At 37.4% G+C, this 18,967-nt stretch overlaps 1 protein-coding gene across 1 annotated transcript in view; it reads left to right on the forward strand.

Moving 5' to 3' along the window:
- The window catches only part of CCDC171 (coiled-coil domain containing 171), a 157,250-nt gene that overhangs the window by 24,228 nt on the left and 114,055 nt on the right, over window positions 1-18,967 (forward strand). The window contains exons 7-9 of the mRNA XM_064736561.1: window positions 4,812-4,904; window positions 6,257-6,417; window positions 13,157-13,295. Coding sequence (XP_064592631.1) covers window positions 4,812-4,904; window positions 6,257-6,417; window positions 13,157-13,295 — 393 coding nt within the window. The remainder of the gene's footprint in view (window positions 1-4,811; window positions 4,905-6,256; window positions 6,418-13,156; window positions 13,296-18,967) is intronic.

An 18,967-nucleotide genomic window follows, 5' to 3' on the forward strand; every position in this document is an offset into this window, starting at 1 on the left:
TTTTGCACACAAACTAGTTTATGATTCTATGCTAATGGACTTCATCTCAGAGAGGAGCTTCTTCATAATCTTCTGTGTCATTATATTAATGAAGTCCAGTTTGGAGACTGCTTAGTCTTATCTTACTTTCAGATCAAACTTGTTTCAACAATGTTTTATATAGCCTTCGTGAGGAGTTAGAACAAGTCACATAAGTCTTTTGTCTATGTGCTTGTGTAGAGTAAGAGTGTTATTTCATGTAAACGTCTTTACTTAATCTACTGGGCATGGAAGTGCATTTCAGATAGCTTCTCCAGCTGCAACTCCATAGCAGATCAGAATGGACTTGGACTTTATCCAAAGGCAGCCAAACTGTATCATTTAGTTGTCCTAGTTGTTTTTACCCTTTCTTTAACCTGAAGTCAAGCACATGGCTTATCTTGTACCTCCCATACCAGTGTAATTGTTTATCCAGTGTCATGCAAGTCAAGCATGCCTACTCTGTCACACATATTTCTCTAGACTTTAAGTACAGGAAATATGTACTTAATAAGTGAGGATTATCCACATTGTCAGGCTGAAAGAACATTTACTTCAGTGGTTAAGAATTGTTAGAATTTAAGTAACTTTATAGTGACTAAAGGTTTTTTATTTTCTGGACAGGAGATGGCTCCACCTTACCATGATCAAGCGGTATCAGTGTTTCTAACGCTAGGTGGAAGTGGTCAGCACATCTCCCATAGAAGTATTTAGACCCCCTGGTTTGAGCTTTGAGCTGTAGGGAAATGCTTTTAAGTAGGAAAAAGATCTGAGTCTGAATATGGAAACACATAAACAGTATGGTTGAATGGTGATCCAAGTATGAGGTATGTGTGTGTCCTCTTCACTTAAAAATTTCTTGGCTGACCATTTCACATAGTGATTGAACCTAAGCCTTCTGTAAGTGTAAGTATCCTGATAAATAAATCTTGCAGAGGGGTTTAAAAAGAAGCAGAAAAGAGAAAAATTATTTCCATTACTGCATCTAAGCTTAGTAAGTGTTGCAAATGTATCTTTGTCTATTCCCCTCCCACTCCCCTGCTGTTCGCTTAAAAACGTATTTTTTGTAAATGTGGATGTCTAACAGCAAATGTGTTGAACAAGGTGTCATGTAGGATACTAAATTAAGGCTTTCAGTTTGGGGTACACCAATACTCACAAATATTGCAGCACTTCAAGCAAGTGTGAGGGACAAAAAAGTGGAAGCCACAAAGGACAGTTTGGAAAATGGTGTTGCAAACTGTAAGCTTAAAGAAAATGTGTCCACATTAGCATTGATGTTTCACACAGTGTGACACATGCAGTGTGACACTGAAAAAAGTGACTGAACCTCAAGAGATTTAACATAAAGCATGTTCCTTGCCCACAAGTTTGAGTGCTGGCATTGAATTTTTCTTAGTCACTTTTTTTTCTCCAAAGTCAAAATTCTCTCTGTGCTATCATGGAAACCAATCCCAGCTTTGTTCTTTGTGATAGATCAGTAATGCAGTCATAGACTCTCACAATTAACAGACAAATATAATGTATATAGGTTAAGAAAAGTTTTACAGATTTATAGTCACTATGGCAAACAGCTGACCTCTAATCAGGATTTGAGGAAGTAAACTCCACCACTGGACAGCAAAGAAGGAGTCAGTGGACAGAATTTTGGGAGAGGCAAAAGGGTTAAAAGGTGAAACCTCCATTGTGTTGGCAAGCACATGTTGGGAAAAATCCTTTGCTTCCAGCACCATAATATTTTCTCTATTTGGTCTTGTGTTGTATTTTTGATAAGGTTTTGTAAACTTCTCTAAATTTATGAAAAGTGTGTAACTATTTCTTATGTTCTTTAAATTAAGGCTGAAATAAATCAGCTTGAATATCTAAGGAAACTTTAGAAATTCCGTGAGTTTGTGACTACTATCTTAAGTAAGATTTCTGCCTTCATATATCTTGTTAGGTGCACATGAAAGTAACAAGTGACTGAATCTTTTTCAATAACCAATGTTTTCTTTGTTGGATGAGCAAGCACTTTGTAATCAGTCGAGAACTCACTTTGTGGTCCATCTTTGAGATGGATTTGGTCCTGACAAAAATCTTTCCATGTTAAACCAGTATGTATTCCCGTTTGACTCTCAGACAAGCCTATGATCTGGATATCTGTTGCCTGCAAGTTTACTCTAGATGGTTTTCACACAGCTTCGTTTTTGTAAGGCATTGTGTAAAATTTTCAGACATGTGATTCAGTAAGGATACTGATTCTCACCTTTAATATGATTCGAAGAAGTTTGCCTGTCTAATGGGTTTCTGATGTCAGTGACCTTCTGTTTGTCAGACAGGAAAACAAAACTCCTTCCCGTTTCTCTTTTTGGAACTTTTATCATGGTTTTACAGGTTAGCCTCACCCCTGACATTTTTCTTCTACTCACAGAATGTGTAATAGATTGTTCTCACTAGTGGAGTATGCAGCTTCTCACTGTGAAGGGAAGTGCATATAGGTATCAGCAGAGCCTGTTTGAACCTTTATCAGCAAAATAGAATAGATTTTCTATATGGCATTTTGTTGCAGCTGTGTTCTTCCCAACTGAGTCTTCAGACACAGCTTTGAATACAGGTGCAAGTTCTGTGGCTACTGTGCAGTTTGATAGACTGAAATACCAAGATTCTTTTCCTTAGAGCAAATCTGAATTTCTTTCTATTAATAATTCTGTATTGATTAGCCATGCTTAAGCTGTAGTGTCTGGTTTAATGTCTTTCATGAAGTATGGAGTTTTTTTCTGACTAATTTCTCAATTGTTTGCTGGCATCTGATTTGGTTTAAATTTGCTAGGGCTATGGTGAGCCATAAGCTTTAGAAAGGTAGTCATAGAGCAGAGGAAAAAGAATATTCAGCTGATGTTTGGAAGACTATAAAGGGTCTTAATCCAGCTATTTGTGGCATTCACAACCACAGAATGGGTACGGTGGGAAGCGACCACAGGGGGGGTCATCTGGTCCAACCTCCCTGTTCAGCCACGATCATCCTAGAGCACATGGCACAGGTTTGTGTCCAGACAGTTCTTGAATGTCTTCAGTGAGGGAGATTCCACAATCTCTCTGTTCAATCTGTTCTAGTGCTTGGTCACTGCACAGTAAAGAATCTCTTCCTCATGTTCAGGTGGAGCTTCCTGTGTGTCAGTTTGTGCCCATTGCTTTTTGTCCTGTCCCTTGGCACCGCTGAGCAGAGCCTGGACCCATCCATTGACACCCTCCCTTCAGATACTCACAGACACTGATGAGGTCCCCTCTCAGCCATCTCTGCTCGAGGCTGAGCAGGCCCAGCTCCCTCAGCCTTTCCTCCCAGGAGAGATGTTCCTGTCCCCCCATCATCTTTGTCACCTCCACTGGACCAGCTCCAGCAGCTCTGTGTCTCTCTGGTTCTGAGGAGCCAGAACTGGACACAGCACTCCCCTTGTGCCTCCCCAGGGCTGAGTAGAGGGGCAGGATCACCTCCCCCAGCCTGCTGCCACTGCTCTTCCCAATGCACCCCAGGGCACCATTGCCCTTCCTGGCCACTAGGACACACTGCTGGCTCATGGACAGCTTGCTGTCCACCAGGAACCCCAGGCCCTTCTCCTCAGTGCTGCTTCCCAGCAGATCAGCTCCCAGCCTATGCTGGTGCCCGGGGTTCTTCCTCCCCAGGTGCAGGACCCTGCATTTGCCTTTGCTGAATTTCAGGCAGTTCTTCTGTGCCCCTCTCCCCACCCTCTGAAGGGCAGCGGGGCCCTCTGGGGTATCGGCCGCTGCTCCCAGCTCTGTGTCATCAGTGAACTCTCTGAGGGGGCACCTGCCCCTTCACCCAAGGCACTGATGGGGAAGTTAAACAATAACAGGCCCACTCTTGAATCTGGGGGGTCTCTACTTGTAACAGGCCTCCAACCAGACCCTGTGCCACTCATAGCAGCCCTCTGGGATCTGACGTTCAGACAGTTCTCAGTTCACATCTCTGCCCCCTCATCCAGGCCCCACTTCCTAGTTCGTCCACAGGATGTTGAAGACAGTGTAGAAAGCCCTGCTGAAGTCCAGGTAAACAGTACCCGTTACTCTTCCCTCATCCATCCAGGCAGTTGTCCCATTATAGAAGGCGATCAGATTGCCTAAGCATGATTTCCCTTTGGTGAATCCATGCTGACTACTCTGATCACTTTCTCGTTCTCCATGTTGATAGGGATGTGTCCAGAAGGAGGCGCTACATCACTTTTCCAGGGATTGAGGTGAGGCCTGATTGGCCAGTAGTTCCCTGGGTCCTTCTTACCATTTTTGAAGACATTCTTAATTATGAGAATAATCTGAGCAGTATGAAAATATAGTAGCAGTGTTTGTGATTTTTTAAAATTAAGTATGTTAAGCAGATAAATCTTTGAAGAATCTTCGCTGACCCGTGTGTCATTTATGAAATTGTAGATGTTCTATTAATACCTCAATGTATTTCAGGACATACAGAGTTATGTTGCCACAAGTGAGCAAATAATGGGGCAATAGGAAGAATATTTAACTTGGTTTATTTGCTTTCTGACCCTAGCTGATTATAGAAAATGCAGCACTAACATAATACTACATCAATTTACTAAACTAAATAGAAAATATTAATTTAATAATCCATATATGTAAAAAATGTTGTTATATGTGTTTCTTGCTATGAATTGTCACAGTTCCAAAGAAATTCAGATGTATCAGGTTGAAGTATGGAGTCACAATATGCTTAATGAGTTGAATAAACCTAGTGTCATATTATCTTCTCTCTGAACTTAAATATCCTCAAAATGTACTTCTAGGCAGCTGCAGTGAAAGCAAAGAAACTGGAAGAAGACATTGAAGCAGAGAGAGCAGCACATTTAGCATCCAATTTCACTTCAGAGATAATCCAGGTAAACTTTTTGTTAAATATTTCATAGAAGTTTATAGTAAAACAGTTGAGGAAGTTGTGAAATAACTAATATCCAAAAATATGAAGAGCACTTGCTCCAGTGAAAAACCTAACTAGATTTATTACAATAAGTGTCAAAATAATTTATATATATATATATATATATATATATATATAAAATGAGGACAGAATAGAAGAGTATCTGCTTTTCAGGGAACTTTGAAGTTATTACAATAAATAATAAAATAAGTTGCTATATTTGTAATTTTGAGAATTCCCACCAGTATTTAAACAATTAGGGAAAAGGAAATGTTTCATAATAATTAAGCACTATGCTACTGTTTAAATATGCTGCCCTGTATCTTCTGAATGGCTTCTTAGAGCAATTTGGAGACACAGTGCATGCATCCAACTTACCTAGGAGTGAGAGCATAATGCATCCTGAAACTGCTGTTTCAAACACAGTTTCTCAGAGTACATTCCAGCTCCAAAATTATCATACTTACAGTTACCAGTAAAGTTTGATTATATGAATAAATCTAGTGTATATACTTGAACATTAATTTTTTTCTGTCTGTATCACACAGAGTTATATTCAATAAAAAACTATGGTTTAGCAAGAAAAAGTTTGGAAAAAACCTACATGGTGATTTCTTAGTAATATCATAATAGTTAACAAACTTACTGGACTTCCAAAAAACTAAGCAAAAAAGAGGGGAATTTGGTATCTTTTTCCCCCTATTTTCTGAATAACAAAAATAAGCATTGCCATTCTTCAGTCAGACTTATTTTCTTATTTTCATGATCTTCTGTATGTACAGGCTGTTAAATTTTAAAAGTGATAATTTAACTAGAAAAGATTTCGTTTGCTTAATTTCCTCGATATTTCTGCAACATACAAAGGAACTGAGAGGATAACATTCCTTAAACTTAGAGGCTTGGGTTTTATGGATGAATAACTGATAAAGTCTTTTTCCGTGTTTATGTACATGAACAAGCTAGAAGTATGCTTTGTTCTGAGAGAAAGTATGGCCTTTATTGCTGGTCCCACTCTTCATGAGTCTATTTAAAAACTAGAATTTCCCTGGAAAGCTTCAGTATTAATAAGAAACTGAAAATGTTCAGATACCTCCAAATGAGAGCAGGACGTACTTTTCATTGTCATATCTATTTGGCTCCAGTTTGAGTTTTATGTATTTTTACATTTTTACATGTGTTCAATGATTTTTACATGTGTATATGCTTTGATACTGAATTATTACAATATACTCTACTGTAAAGCAGAACAGACCATAGAAGATCATGTAAGTGTTTCCTAACTTGCTTTAATTGCTTTTTTATCCCTTGGTGTAGTTAAGAATTCGAGAACTTGAAGAAGCTGTGCGTGTGGAAAAGGACAGACGAGAAGAAGCTCTTTCAGATTTAGAAATGATGAAGAAAGAGTTCAAAGGGTTAGAATATGCATATGAGAGAGAAAAACACAATGCCCAGGAGAACTTGGAAAAACTCAATATGTAAGTTTCCATCTAAATTCATTGTAAAATGGCAGTAGACAGCTGGATTACCACTTACAGCTTACATTTATATACTTTTCAGTCAGTATAAAACAATTAAATCTGATGCAATTTCCCAAACCAACCTGTAGTTCAGAACCTGGTGTTCCATTAATAACATTAATATCATGTCCATATCAGTAACCATATGGGTGGGTAAAGAAAATAACTGATCTGTTACCAATTATTTGCCAAAGCAAAAATGTTGGAAATTATAGTTATGGCAGGGTCCTTTCTCCTGTGTACTTGGGAGGAGTGTAGGAAAGCACACATGGCAGGGGTAAAACAGATTTTTTGCTTCTGTATATACTTACATTATTATGAAAATATTATTTTTCACTTCAGTGAGCTAGATCAATCTTTAAGACTCCTGTTGAGAAGTTGTGTATCATTTATAACGGTGGATCTTCATTTTCAGCTTTTGAATGATTGCGGAAAGTGTTGACTAGCTAATGAAAATAGAAGAGTGGATGAAGTGCATGAGAGCAGATGCAATTACCTGGGATTCCTTTCCTGCTCAGCACTGTATACTGTATCTGTGGTAACAGATCTTTTTTGGAAGAAAGATTTTGCTTTATTTCCTGGGCAGATATAGGATACACTGTACTGAGTCTTGTTCCTTAGCTGAATAAAGTTGTAATTGGGGTGAGAAAATATCAGGAAGAAGAGTGATGCTGGAAGACAGAGAACTTGAAGTTCATGAAATAACTTGGAGTATATGAAATAAAGGATAGTAGTTTGTGAAATATAGGGAAAGAGGGGCTTTAGAAGACATGAAGTGGCACACAGTGAGGTTGTGGGGAGAGAGAGGTAGTAGAATGTGTTGAAAAAGACAGTTTTGATCTCTTAGTTTAGGATTGTGGGGGTCTGTACATAAAAGTATTTGTGTACAGACTTGGTCATACAAGCAGTAGAGAAAAAAAGAAAATACTAAAAAGGGAAAAAAAGAAACTGGTTTCCATACAAAAAAGGACTTTTGTGGCCCACGTGTTCCTATATTTCTGCTTACAGAGATGTTTTTAGTTTCAAACAGAGTTGAAACTTGTGCTTTATTATAAACAACTTAGAGCTCTTTGTTTAAAAACAGCTCAAAAGAGGCACATTTAGGTAAGCCAGTCACATTAAAAAGTGAAAACTTTTTTCTCAAAGAAAAAGATATAACTTTTATGATAAAAATTTGTGAAAAACATTATTATAGTAATCTAAAATTATTCTTCAGGAAGACTGCAGTCTTCACAGCTGTGAAACTGAGTAAGTATATTTCAAGATGCTCTACCATTCTAAAATAACATCAGCTAATTAAAGTGTAATCTCATCCTGCCTGGTTGTTTTTGCTGTGAGCATTTTTGCTCTGTCAGTAAATACATGACACTAAAGTGATACAAAGTTCTTTGGCTTTCTGTGAAATGGAGAAGGCCTGGACCATTGATTGACATTTTATTCCCTTTTTATCGTTTTGCTTTAAAAAACTTCTTTGTTTGCAAACCAGCCTATTTTTGAGGAATGGTTGTTGGACCAGTAATTTTGCAGAACACAAGCTACTTTGTACCATCTGAACTTTTTTTGTATGTAACCTTTTATTCTTACAGAGCATATGGACTATGGTTCTTTTTTTTCCAATCTTGGTTTGGTTTTCTTAGTTTTTAATTTGGTGTAGTGGGTTTTTTATTTTTGCTCTGGTTGGTTCCCATGAGTGGTCCAGAAGATATCGAACGTTTTCTTGAAGTAGTGTTGAAACACTTGCAGTGTTTGTTCTTGAACCATTTATTCACTTGTCCCAAGACCTAATATTCCGAAGTTTGTCTTTGTACTGATGTTAGACCAGAAGAATTAATCATCCTTGATGAAATGTGGGGCTTTTTAGTTTGGTTTTTTGAGTAATGCTTGTTAAGCCAGTGCAGTTTTTGGTCTAGAAAAAAACTATCCTGTCTTGTCAACATGCCTGCCATAACGTGGCTTCCTGTAATGAGTCAGGGAGCTTTTATTATGGATGTGTACTGGGAACCAATAGATGTTAATAAAATATTAGCTAATTAGCGGCATTTTTAATGTAATTTAAACATCTGTTTAGGTATTTTCCAAATCATTATAATTTCACAAGTTTTACTACAAGATCTGTTTTTAAATTTTTGGATTAGTAAATTTGGTTAAAAACATGAACTTCTGTAAGTAGTAGTTTTCCAGTTAAATCTCTAAGAATCTCTTAAAGATATTTTTCTGAATTAGATTATTTGGACCAACATAACAATAATGGTTAGGTGTTGAATTGTATTGTGCATTCAGTAATGTTTTGTTCCTTGTGAGAATGTTGCCTCTAGATACATGAAGATATTTCTTTGAGCATTGAAGGGATTTGAGTCTAGGGTATTTTTGATCCACAAAAGTTACATCTTTGAAAAATGTTATCATCAAAAAAGAAAAATAAGGGTTTTTTTAGAGAGTATATTTCTTTGTTTGGAATTACTGTATAGGAAATACCTATAGTTTTGCACTTAAGACTATGAAATACAGTTTTACAGATGTGGTACCATTTGCCTTAAGAATTTCAATAGTAGCACTTACAGAGAAGTAAATTGAGTTGCTAAAGTGCAAGATGAACCTTAGGAAGCCTTCCCTTTTTGCTCTGAACTGGACAATTATGTTCAGTGTTTCTTTTTCAGGAGGGAAATTTGCCCTATCCTTGGCATTTTTTGGGGATAAAACAGAATTTATGCCTGAGGCATCTGTTCTGTGTGTTAATTGAATGTGAGAATAAATGTCATCTAATATCCAAAAAGTAGTTTTCGCTGCTTGCAATCATGTGTTGATTCAGGCAGTTACTTCTAGCAGCTTCTGCTAGCTGAGTTTTTTGAAAGCAAATTGTGTTCTGTGATTTCAGAGAATGCACACCTTTCCATGAAAATTAAGACAGTTTTAAAACACAGGTAAAATAGTTGTTGGTTTTGTTAAGAGATGTTGAAGAACCATGAACAGCCTATCCTCACAATTTTGTTAGTCCGGACACCAAAATTTCCAGACCTCTATTAAGATAAGTAGCAAAGGTCAAACTTTTTCTGCGGTGGACATCAGTCTACTCAGTTCTCTTGAGGTAATTACATGGGGTGAGCCGGTACTGCCTCATCTGTTTCCTGTCCCCTTTTTATTCTTTGAAGCATACAAGTGTCAGTAGCATTGCTGAAAATCAGTGATTGCTTTCACCGGACACCTTCTGAGAGAATACAACAGCCTTTGATCTACTTACCTTTGAAGGGTCTGGTCTTCGGACTTCAGACAATGTCAGGAGCTTGGCTTTTTTTTTAAGACATAGTTTGGCATCCAAACATATTTTCTCTTTTTCTGGAGGACTTGCATGAGTTTCTCTTTAAGCCTTAGCCAAATAAAGGTCTTAGAGACTTTCATTTGTTGTGCTAGAACACTTGTATGTGTCTTTAGCTGGACTTGATGTAGGTAAATAACGCAAAAGTTGGAAGCTATAAAATGCTGTAAGAATTTGTTTTCTCAGAAAAAAATGTAGTTATAATAACTGAAACCAAGCAAATGGGCTTTTCTGGGTGGCATAATTTTTTATTTTCTTAGAAAAATATAGTTGTAATAACCAAAACCAAGCTAACAGGCTTTTCTGGGTTGCATAATTTATTAATTAGCTCTGAACCCAGTAGCACTATGTAAATTGGAAGCAACATGGGATTTTGGTCTCTGTGTGAATTTACTTTTCTTGAAGAGTGAGAACATGACATGGAATAATTTGGAACTGCTTTTGCTGTGTTTCCGAAAGCTGTGAGAGTAGAAGCTGCTTTGGGGGACTGAAATAGGCAGATTTTGAAGAATAAGAAGTAAACATCTGCAGCTACAGCAAAAAATCAGCCTGGCTGATGCAGAAGCACATAGGTATTTGGTGGACTGCTGAAGCAGTCCTTCAGCTAAAAAGATACATTGATTTTTAACAAATAAATTAAAGTCAGAAAGTGACAATGTTGATTCAAAAGCTTCAAAAATGCTTTCAAAAAGAACTTTCAGCCCTTTGCACTGCTTTCAGTTCTTGGGAGACAGGACTGCTAGGAGAAAAAGAGATGATGTTTCTACTGGATGTTTCTATTGTTGAGAGCTACATCAAATAATAGTTCAGGTTGAAAGGAATTGCAGGTGATCAATAATACGACCTGCTGCTCAAACTGTGTATAAGCTGTGAGATCAGGCTCTTCAGTTAGGTCTTGAAAACGTGGAGAATGGAGATGGCACAATTTCTCTGGGAACTTTTTCCATACAGTTGGAAAACATATCTCCTTATTTGAACCTCTCTGGATTCAGTACTTGTCTTGTAGACAAGCACTGCTGTGAAGTGATTGTCTGTGTTTCCCTGCTAACCTCCTTTTAGATGCTGGGAGTATCTGTTGTACACTGTGGAGTTATCTCTTCTCCAGCTTGAATATACCAAGTTTCCTCAGTTCTTATGTGTATTTCTGCTGCTGACCATGGTGGTGACCATTCCCTTAAGCCCACCCCAACTTTTTTCCTATGTTGTAAGGGGTGCATGTAGTTAAAAGTGATCATTACCCTAGATGTGTGATAATGACTGCCAAATACAAGGCGATTAATCACTTCCCTTGATCTGGCTATGCTGCTATTAATACAGCCCAGGATGCTGTTAGCTATCTCCACTCCTGTGCTGTGCTGCTGATTAGTGGCTGTTGGTCATGGTTACCAGGTTCTTGTTAGCATACCTTCTATCCAGCCAATTACGAGCTACATCTCTTTAGGGTGGCCTTCTTTCCTAGATTTTGGTCTTTGCACATGTCATTGTTGAATGCCAGAAGGTTAATTCTGGCCTGTTCTTTCTCCATGACTAGAGAATGGCAGCACTTCAGCTGAGTGTATCAATTGTACTGTGTCATGATCTCCCCACACCCAGTTCACAGTTCACTGCAAGTATTGTGAGACTGCACTCTTGGTTTACTCCTGGTGGTGGTTGAAGCTGTTAAACAGGTCTCAGACAGACCTCTACAGTATTACAGCCATTCCAGCTACTACCATCTGGGCTTTTTCCCAATCACTTTTGTCTCTTTCATGAGCCCAGTAAAGAAAATTTTCCTGGAAAGAATTGCTTTGCAACCTTCCAGGGCTGAAATGAAGCTCAGTGGTTTATAGTTCCTTGGCTTCTCCTTTTTACTTTTGCCAAATATAAGTGTGACATTTGCCTTTCTTCATTTGCCAGGGACCGCCCCCAATCTTTGTGACCTTTCATGATGATAATGAGCAATGTCATTCTGAGTTTAGCCAGCCTTATCAAAATCTTTGAATGTAGGTGAGCTGACCTCTACAATTCCATGGGTTGAGTTCTCACAGGTTATCTCAGACACAATCCTCACCTATTGCTACCAATTGTTCTCCTTTTAGTGTCCTTTTACTGACAGTAGAGGCTTGGGCATAGACCGTGTCATGGAAAATGGAGGACAAAAAGGCAGGGAGTGCTGACTTTCTCTCTCTGCTGTTGGTAAAATAGCTGCTTTGTCTAGAAGTCTGTTCATGTTTTCTTTCCTACCATAACAGTGGTAAAATCCCTTCTCATATTTGTCATCTTTTGTGAATTTTAATTCTAGATGCCTTTTCTGAGGCACCTTCTTTCCATCCCTATGTACTTAGGCAATCCTTCAAAATTTTTCCTTGGCTTCTTCTCCCTGGTTCTGTCTCCTATTTGCTATTGTTTGGCCTTGTAATTTTCTCATGACATACCTTTTTATCATGCCAGACTTTCTATACATTTGTTTTCTTGAATACCGGGAGGACTGATGTAGTTCAAGAACTGATTGAAATTTTGAATTGTCTGCTATTGAAATAATGAAATTCTGAGTAGAATTATCAGGGTTTAAGAATAATATTCCCCAATTTAGTGTTCCTACAGAGACACTCCAAACGATGTGCTGCTCAATCATTCCCCTCTCTTCTTCCTCCTTCTGTGGCAAGGTGGAGAGGAGAATTGGACTCACAAAAAGTAAAGATCATAGGCTGAGATAAGGACACTTTACTGGACACAACAATGAAATAAGACAATGAACTGTAACAGCAACAATACTAATGACAGAGTGTACAAGGATAAAAAGTGATTGATCACCTGTGATTGCACACTGTGGAAACACCCAACCATACCCAGTCCTTCTGCCACACTACCCACAAGGGAGCCCTTCTCCTGTTCCCAGAAAATGACATGAGGTGGTACAGAATGACCTCCAGGTCCTAGCCATGGCCACTCTTGGCTACTGCAGAAATTAACCCTGTTCTGGCTAGAACCAGGGTAAGAATATAGTCGGGTATTTGGAAACTTGAGGAGCAAGCTTTGTACTTTAAACCAGTGCTGATAATGCAAGATGTGATATCTTTCTGAAGAGAACTAATGTGTTAATTAAAATATGATGACTTCTGTTTTATTACATGTAATCTGGAGACCCTATCCAAATTATCAAATTAGTTTATGACTGGAAGTCTAACACAAGCCTTGGTAATGGAAAAGAACATAAACATAACTGAGAAGTTTTTCTTACAAGGAATATATAAGTTTCTTGACTTAAAAAAACATAAGGCAAGCAGCTTCATAAGTCATTTGATGTGCTGACATGATGTGATACTCAGATTGTCTTTTAAAAATATGTAGAATACTCAACATAAGTATTTTTGATTAAAATGTTCTAATGTTGAAACTTTCCAGATTAGAGAAAGAGTGTTTCTCCTCAAACAATCAAATGAAAGAAGTGATTGAGGAGAAGAAGAAGGTAATTATGGACCTCTCTGCAAGACTAGGGAATGCTGAAAAAAGCTGCAGTGAATTACAGAGCGAACTTGCAATGGTAAGACACAGAGCCTATGGCACTTGTTTTGGTTTTTTAAGCATGCTCTGAACATAATTTGCATTTGCTGTGCTGAGCTGTGGAATAAATCTGACTTTGCGTTACTCTGATTTTTTATTTATATTACTTTGTTTTGTGAAACAAGAAGAGTAAATATAGATAAGATATTGGAGAAACTAATTCTAAAATGCATTTTAAGTGATACACTAAGTATTTAATTGAGGAATTATTTGCAGAAAACAGTTATTTCAAACAAGCCTTTGCATTCCTAATGAAGAAGGCAATTTGTAAATATGGACTGTAATTTTTTTGTGAAGAATGTTCTATCTTCCTATCCAAGCTTTTTTTCCTCAGGCTTGATTAGTTACCATCGTAGACATAATTATTTCACATAATGTTTTTCATGCAAGCATTTGACTGCAAAAAATTTTTGAAAATGTCTTCTTTGAAGGTAACAAACTTTTTCGTTGATTGGGTTTTTTTTTGTTTGGTGTGCATTTGTCCTGTTGGATGTATTTCACAGGATTATTTTCTGAAATATGTTTCCTTTTATATAACCAGTTGGTGCCTTCCCACTGTCTCTACGTATCCCAACTCTGAATATCAATTTTGCCATCCTCTTTAATAGCATGAGGGTCAAAACAAAAAGCTTAGGTTGCCTTCATTAATAGACATAGATGAAGGGATGGAAGTGCGCACTCAGCACATTTGCTGATGACACCAAGCTGAGTGGTGCAGTTTGCACAGCTGAAGGACAGGATGCCATCCAGAAAGACCTGGACAAGCTGGAGAAGTGGGCCCATGAAAATCTTCTGTTATTTACTAAGACCAAGTGCAAGGTGCCGCATCTGGGTCAGGGCAATCCCTGGTGTCAACAAAGTCAACACAGGCTGGGGATGAACAGATCAGAGGAGCCCTGCCCAGAAGGGCTTTGGAGGTGTGCGTGGGTGAGAGGCTGGATGTGACCCTGCTGGAAGAAAGAAAGCCAAATACATCCTGGACTGCATCCAAAGCAGTGTGGTCAGCAGGGCAGAGGAGGGATTCTGCCTCTCTGCTCTGCTCTGGTGAGACCCCACCTGCAGGGCTGCACCAGCTCTGAAGTCCTCAGCATAGGACAGAGAAGGACCTGTTGGAGAGAGTCCAGAGGAGGCCACCAAGTTATTACAGGGATGGACAGCTCTGCTATGAGGTAGCCAGGAGAAGAGAAGGATTTGGGGTGGCCCAATTGTGACCTTCCACTACCTGAACAGAGACTTTCCAGAATGGCATGTAGTAAGAGGACAAGTGGAATGGCTCCAAACTGAAAGAAGGTTTTCATTAGATATTAGAAAAAAAATTTTTATTGTGAGAGTTGTGAGGCACTTAAACATAACAAAAATTTATGAAACATAACAAAGAAACTCATAACAGAGAAGTTGTGAATGTCCTATTCTTGGAAGAGTTCAAGGCTGGGTTGGAGAGGATTTTGAGCAACCTGGTCTAGCATTAGAACTAGATGAACTTTAAACTGAAAACCTTATCTCTCTTCATTGTATAGTAGCATTTGTAGTATTTCTATACTAAGCCAATATTTTTTTTCAATTGTAAATTTCTGCTCCTGCTTCCTCTTGGACTTACGAGTCTAGGAGATTACCACGATCCTGCTACTAGTAGACAATTGTGCTATTCAGTATATAGGAGCAGAGATCTGCATCAGAGAGTTTTCAGATTTGTTGGTGTCTACTCTTCAGCTGATGGAATTACTTCATACATTGTCTTAGTGTTATCCACTTCCCAGGTAGATTGTTAACTAATAAATTGAAGAAAAATAAAACTAAAAAACGTTTTTTCCTTTGGGAGGACACATCTTCTTCAATGCAATAATTTAATTATTGAAAGACATTTGCTGCCTCAGTAAACCTGAAAAAATAATTTTATCAGGCACAAAAAGAATACAAAGAAAAATTCCATAGTAAAATATTGTTATACCTGACAAGAATTCAGGACAAAATTCTATTCATGCTTCAGTTTTATTGGTAATTACAACAGTATTAAATGGTGTACTCAAAATGAGCATTGTGTAACTGAAAGTAAATAGATTGCCCCACTTGAAAGAACTGTCTTATTCATATAGCAGATTGTTTTAATTGGTTTACTGGAATTGTTTCAAGCCACAAGACTGTCTTGAACAGGTAATAAAAATACTCATTTTCTGAAGAGTTGTGTTAGTGGTCCCCTGTGGGATTAGATTTTTATCACCTTGGATGGCCTTTTATTTTTCCTGAAGACTTTCGTATTTGATTGGGAAGCAGGAGTGCCTGTGTGTGGTCTTGTTTACTCAGTATAGGCAGCTTTTTTGTTATTTTTCTTCCCAAAATAAAAAACAGAAGGCTATTGTAGAAACTAAGTATAAATAACATTCAGTATACTGTTATTAGGCTTCCCCTTACTTATACTAAAATTGTGTGAAATTGTCAGTGCGTTCTTTTCCCTTTATTTCCACATCCTGCTTTCTTGATCTGTTAATTACTTCCTTATATTTTGTACTATTATTGACATCCTGAATACATCTTTTCCATTTCAGTCTGGTAATCTTAAGTTGGTTTCTCACGGTACTGTTAACATACAAATTAATGTTTTCATTTGTAAAATATTTGTAAGATACGCATAGTACATTATTTTGAAACTTTATATGAAAAAGTTTTTTTTTTTCCTTAATGGATCAGTTGAATGTACAGTAAAGTAGTTAATTTGCTTGTAATTTTAAATACCAGCATGTTGCAGAAGTTTGCCAGAAACTTGCATGGGTCAAATGTGATAGGATCTGTTACTATCAAACAAAATTTCTTACAAATGCTCAGCACGAGGAAGCTCTCAATATTTGCATTATGTGTACTTGAGGAAATTGGTCTCAGGTTCATCATTATCTAGCTAGGGTTTCTAGAAATTTTTAGGTACAAGAACAGGAATTTAGAATAGCCATTGTGATTTAACACTTTGTTTAATTTGAAACAGCCCCAGCTGTATTCCTTCTCATGGAAAGAACAAGAGCTATCTTTAGGAGTTTTAAGTTACTCATGATATTGACATTTCTAGTACCTAGTAGTGGATGATTTTAGCATGGGACAAGCAGGAGATGTTAAACCTTTATTTTATGAGAAGTGCAAATTGAAATTTGGGAAACTTGTCAGTTCATCAGAATGCGTATTAGGAAAGTGAAATAATTAAAATATTGTGTCTTAGTATAAATTCCTTTAATTTGGAAGGTGTATTTATTTGCACTCCTTTTAACAGATTCTATCAGAAGTAGCATAATTTGTATGTAAGTTGTATAATAGATTGCACACAGCTTGTGTTTTTCCACATGGCTTGTAAATCTTTCTTTTACAGCCAGACCTGAAGTCATGTTTGCATCTCAGCTGTCCATAAACACCTTGTAGGTTGTCATACACTGAATGTCAGTACAGAAATATTTGAGAATCTAGTTCCAGGATGTACACATTAAGCATTGTTCTTTAGCAGAAGTTGCCTAGGTATTGACTTGACAGACCATGAAGGACCCTGAGGATTATGATTCTGTTCTACAACTTCTGTGGAATAGAAACTGGTACACAGTGGCAAACATGTAAATATCGTCTAGGCAATTTAATGTGGACAATTTATTTCGGTTTAAAAAAAATATCCCAGTCATGATACACACTCTTCTTTAATTTTGTGCATTAATTGTTAAGGGTTGTTTTGTTTCGATTGGTTTTTTCGTGCCTTAACACAGGTGGAGAGTTTTTCTTCCCAGCTCTTACTTCTGTTATTGTCCTAATGTAAGAATACTAGTTATTCTGAAGCATATGCTTAAATGATCTTCTGCAAACGAACCACTTTTTAAATTTATTTTGAAGTGCAGAGGTCACTCAAGCTGTGAGGTCCTGGTGTTGGAAGACAGGCGTCTAAACTGTAAATCTGCAGTTCTCAAAAAATTTTCTCTGACTTGGACGAAAAAATAAACCTCAAGACCCAAGGAGATACTTCATAACATTCTCTCCCAGCAAAAGTTGTTATAAATCTCTTTTTGTGGGAGGCACAAGAAGGATTTCAATAAAACTTGAGCATTTTGATTAATATGTAAGACTGAGATATGAAATTTCTTGAGAGATTGTATTTAACTTACACATGGCAAGACTCTTGTAGAGATTTTTGAATATTCCAGATATAAGAAAATAAAAGTATTCAATTTGAGAACTTGAGCAAAAATAAATAGAAGCCTAAGGAGAGAGTTTGTCAGTGATGGTTTTGTTTTGTTTTTTATAATACAAGTTATGCCTGTTTACCGAAAAATTTGTGCCACTTTTCTGCTTTACAGAGCATCACTTGAGTAAAATCTGTGTTTTGTGAACTGTGGAGCAGTCTTTTGTATTTCTGTAAATGCTTTGATTTGCTGCCCCCAAGGTCATGCGTGGTAAACATTCTGATACTTTTGTAAAGAATTTACATGAGCACTTTTCAAGGCATATCTGAACATGCTGTTGCTTGGTGGCTATGTGGATAATTCTGGGTTTGGCTCTTACTCTGCCATCACCAGTTGGAATTTGCACTACAGACTGAGTGGGTTAATTAGTCCATGTGAAAGAGAGCCTCCCCAGGAACCCCTTGTGACTGCAGACAAAGCAGAGAAAATTTCTCAGGAATTAAGGCAGTTCATTGTACATCTGGACCCTAACTCCCTGATTACTACTGCAGTGGTTTTGTTAAGGCAAGGCCTCAAAGTCCTGCCCACATGAAAAATAAAGTTACTGACCTTGAGATACAGATTCACATTTGCAGCATCAGATTCTGTGGGCTGTCCTGGAACTGTGTATAGAGTTCACATTTATTTTAGTCAACCATGGCTTTTGCAAAATGCTGCAAAAACAATGGGACATCATTTCTATATGAGAACAGGAACAAAAATCAAATACTGATAGTTAAGGAAAATATGTCTACAATCAAGCTAGTAGGAACTTGTCTAGATAAATAAAAATACCTTTCTGGAAGATTGACACAAGTCTGACAGTGAATGGAAGAATTTTATAAGCAGTCAGTTTTCAGAATAGTTCAAGTTATCCTTACAGATAAAGATAGAAAGTGTTTGGAAAAAAGATTTTCTCCTCATTGGAGTTTACAGTGTTTTAAATGAAAAATGCTTAGCTTCTCTTTATTTCCTTAAAAGTTCAATTTTGTTTTGAAATTGGTGATTAAATTAATATGTTGCCAAGCATATTTTCTACTAAAATGTTTTTGTCCTCAAGAGTTGTTTTATGATAATAAGAACCTTTTTTAAGGATATGAAGTTTGTTTCAAGGAAGCATTTTATATGGTAAAATTCAGCATATGTTCTGGGTTCAGGAAGTATGATTTTTCTTCCATGTTATTTGTTTTTTTTTGTTATTCAGTTTGGAATATATTGTGAAAAAGGGAATTGTGTTTAGGGACTATGGGAAATACTATTATATGTTGAGAATTTTAAATTCTCAAGTGTTCATGGAAATTTCACTCATCTTAGGGACCTGGAATTCCCAAAGGCAGGTTCTTTGAGTGAAGACTGAGGTGAAAAAAAGCAATGAGAAGGCCTTTTCTCTCTCCTGATCACTGCCTCATTAGTAATGGGCCACATTTTGCCTCGTCCTTCTTTTGGAGGTGATGTACTTCAGAAATCTTTT

This window comes from Zonotrichia leucophrys, chromosome Z, assembly GCF_028769735.1.
Source record: "Zonotrichia leucophrys gambelii isolate GWCS_2022_RI chromosome Z, RI_Zleu_2.0, whole genome shotgun sequence".
NCBI classification, from domain to species: Eukaryota; Metazoa; Chordata; class Aves; order Passeriformes; family Passerellidae; genus Zonotrichia; species Zonotrichia leucophrys.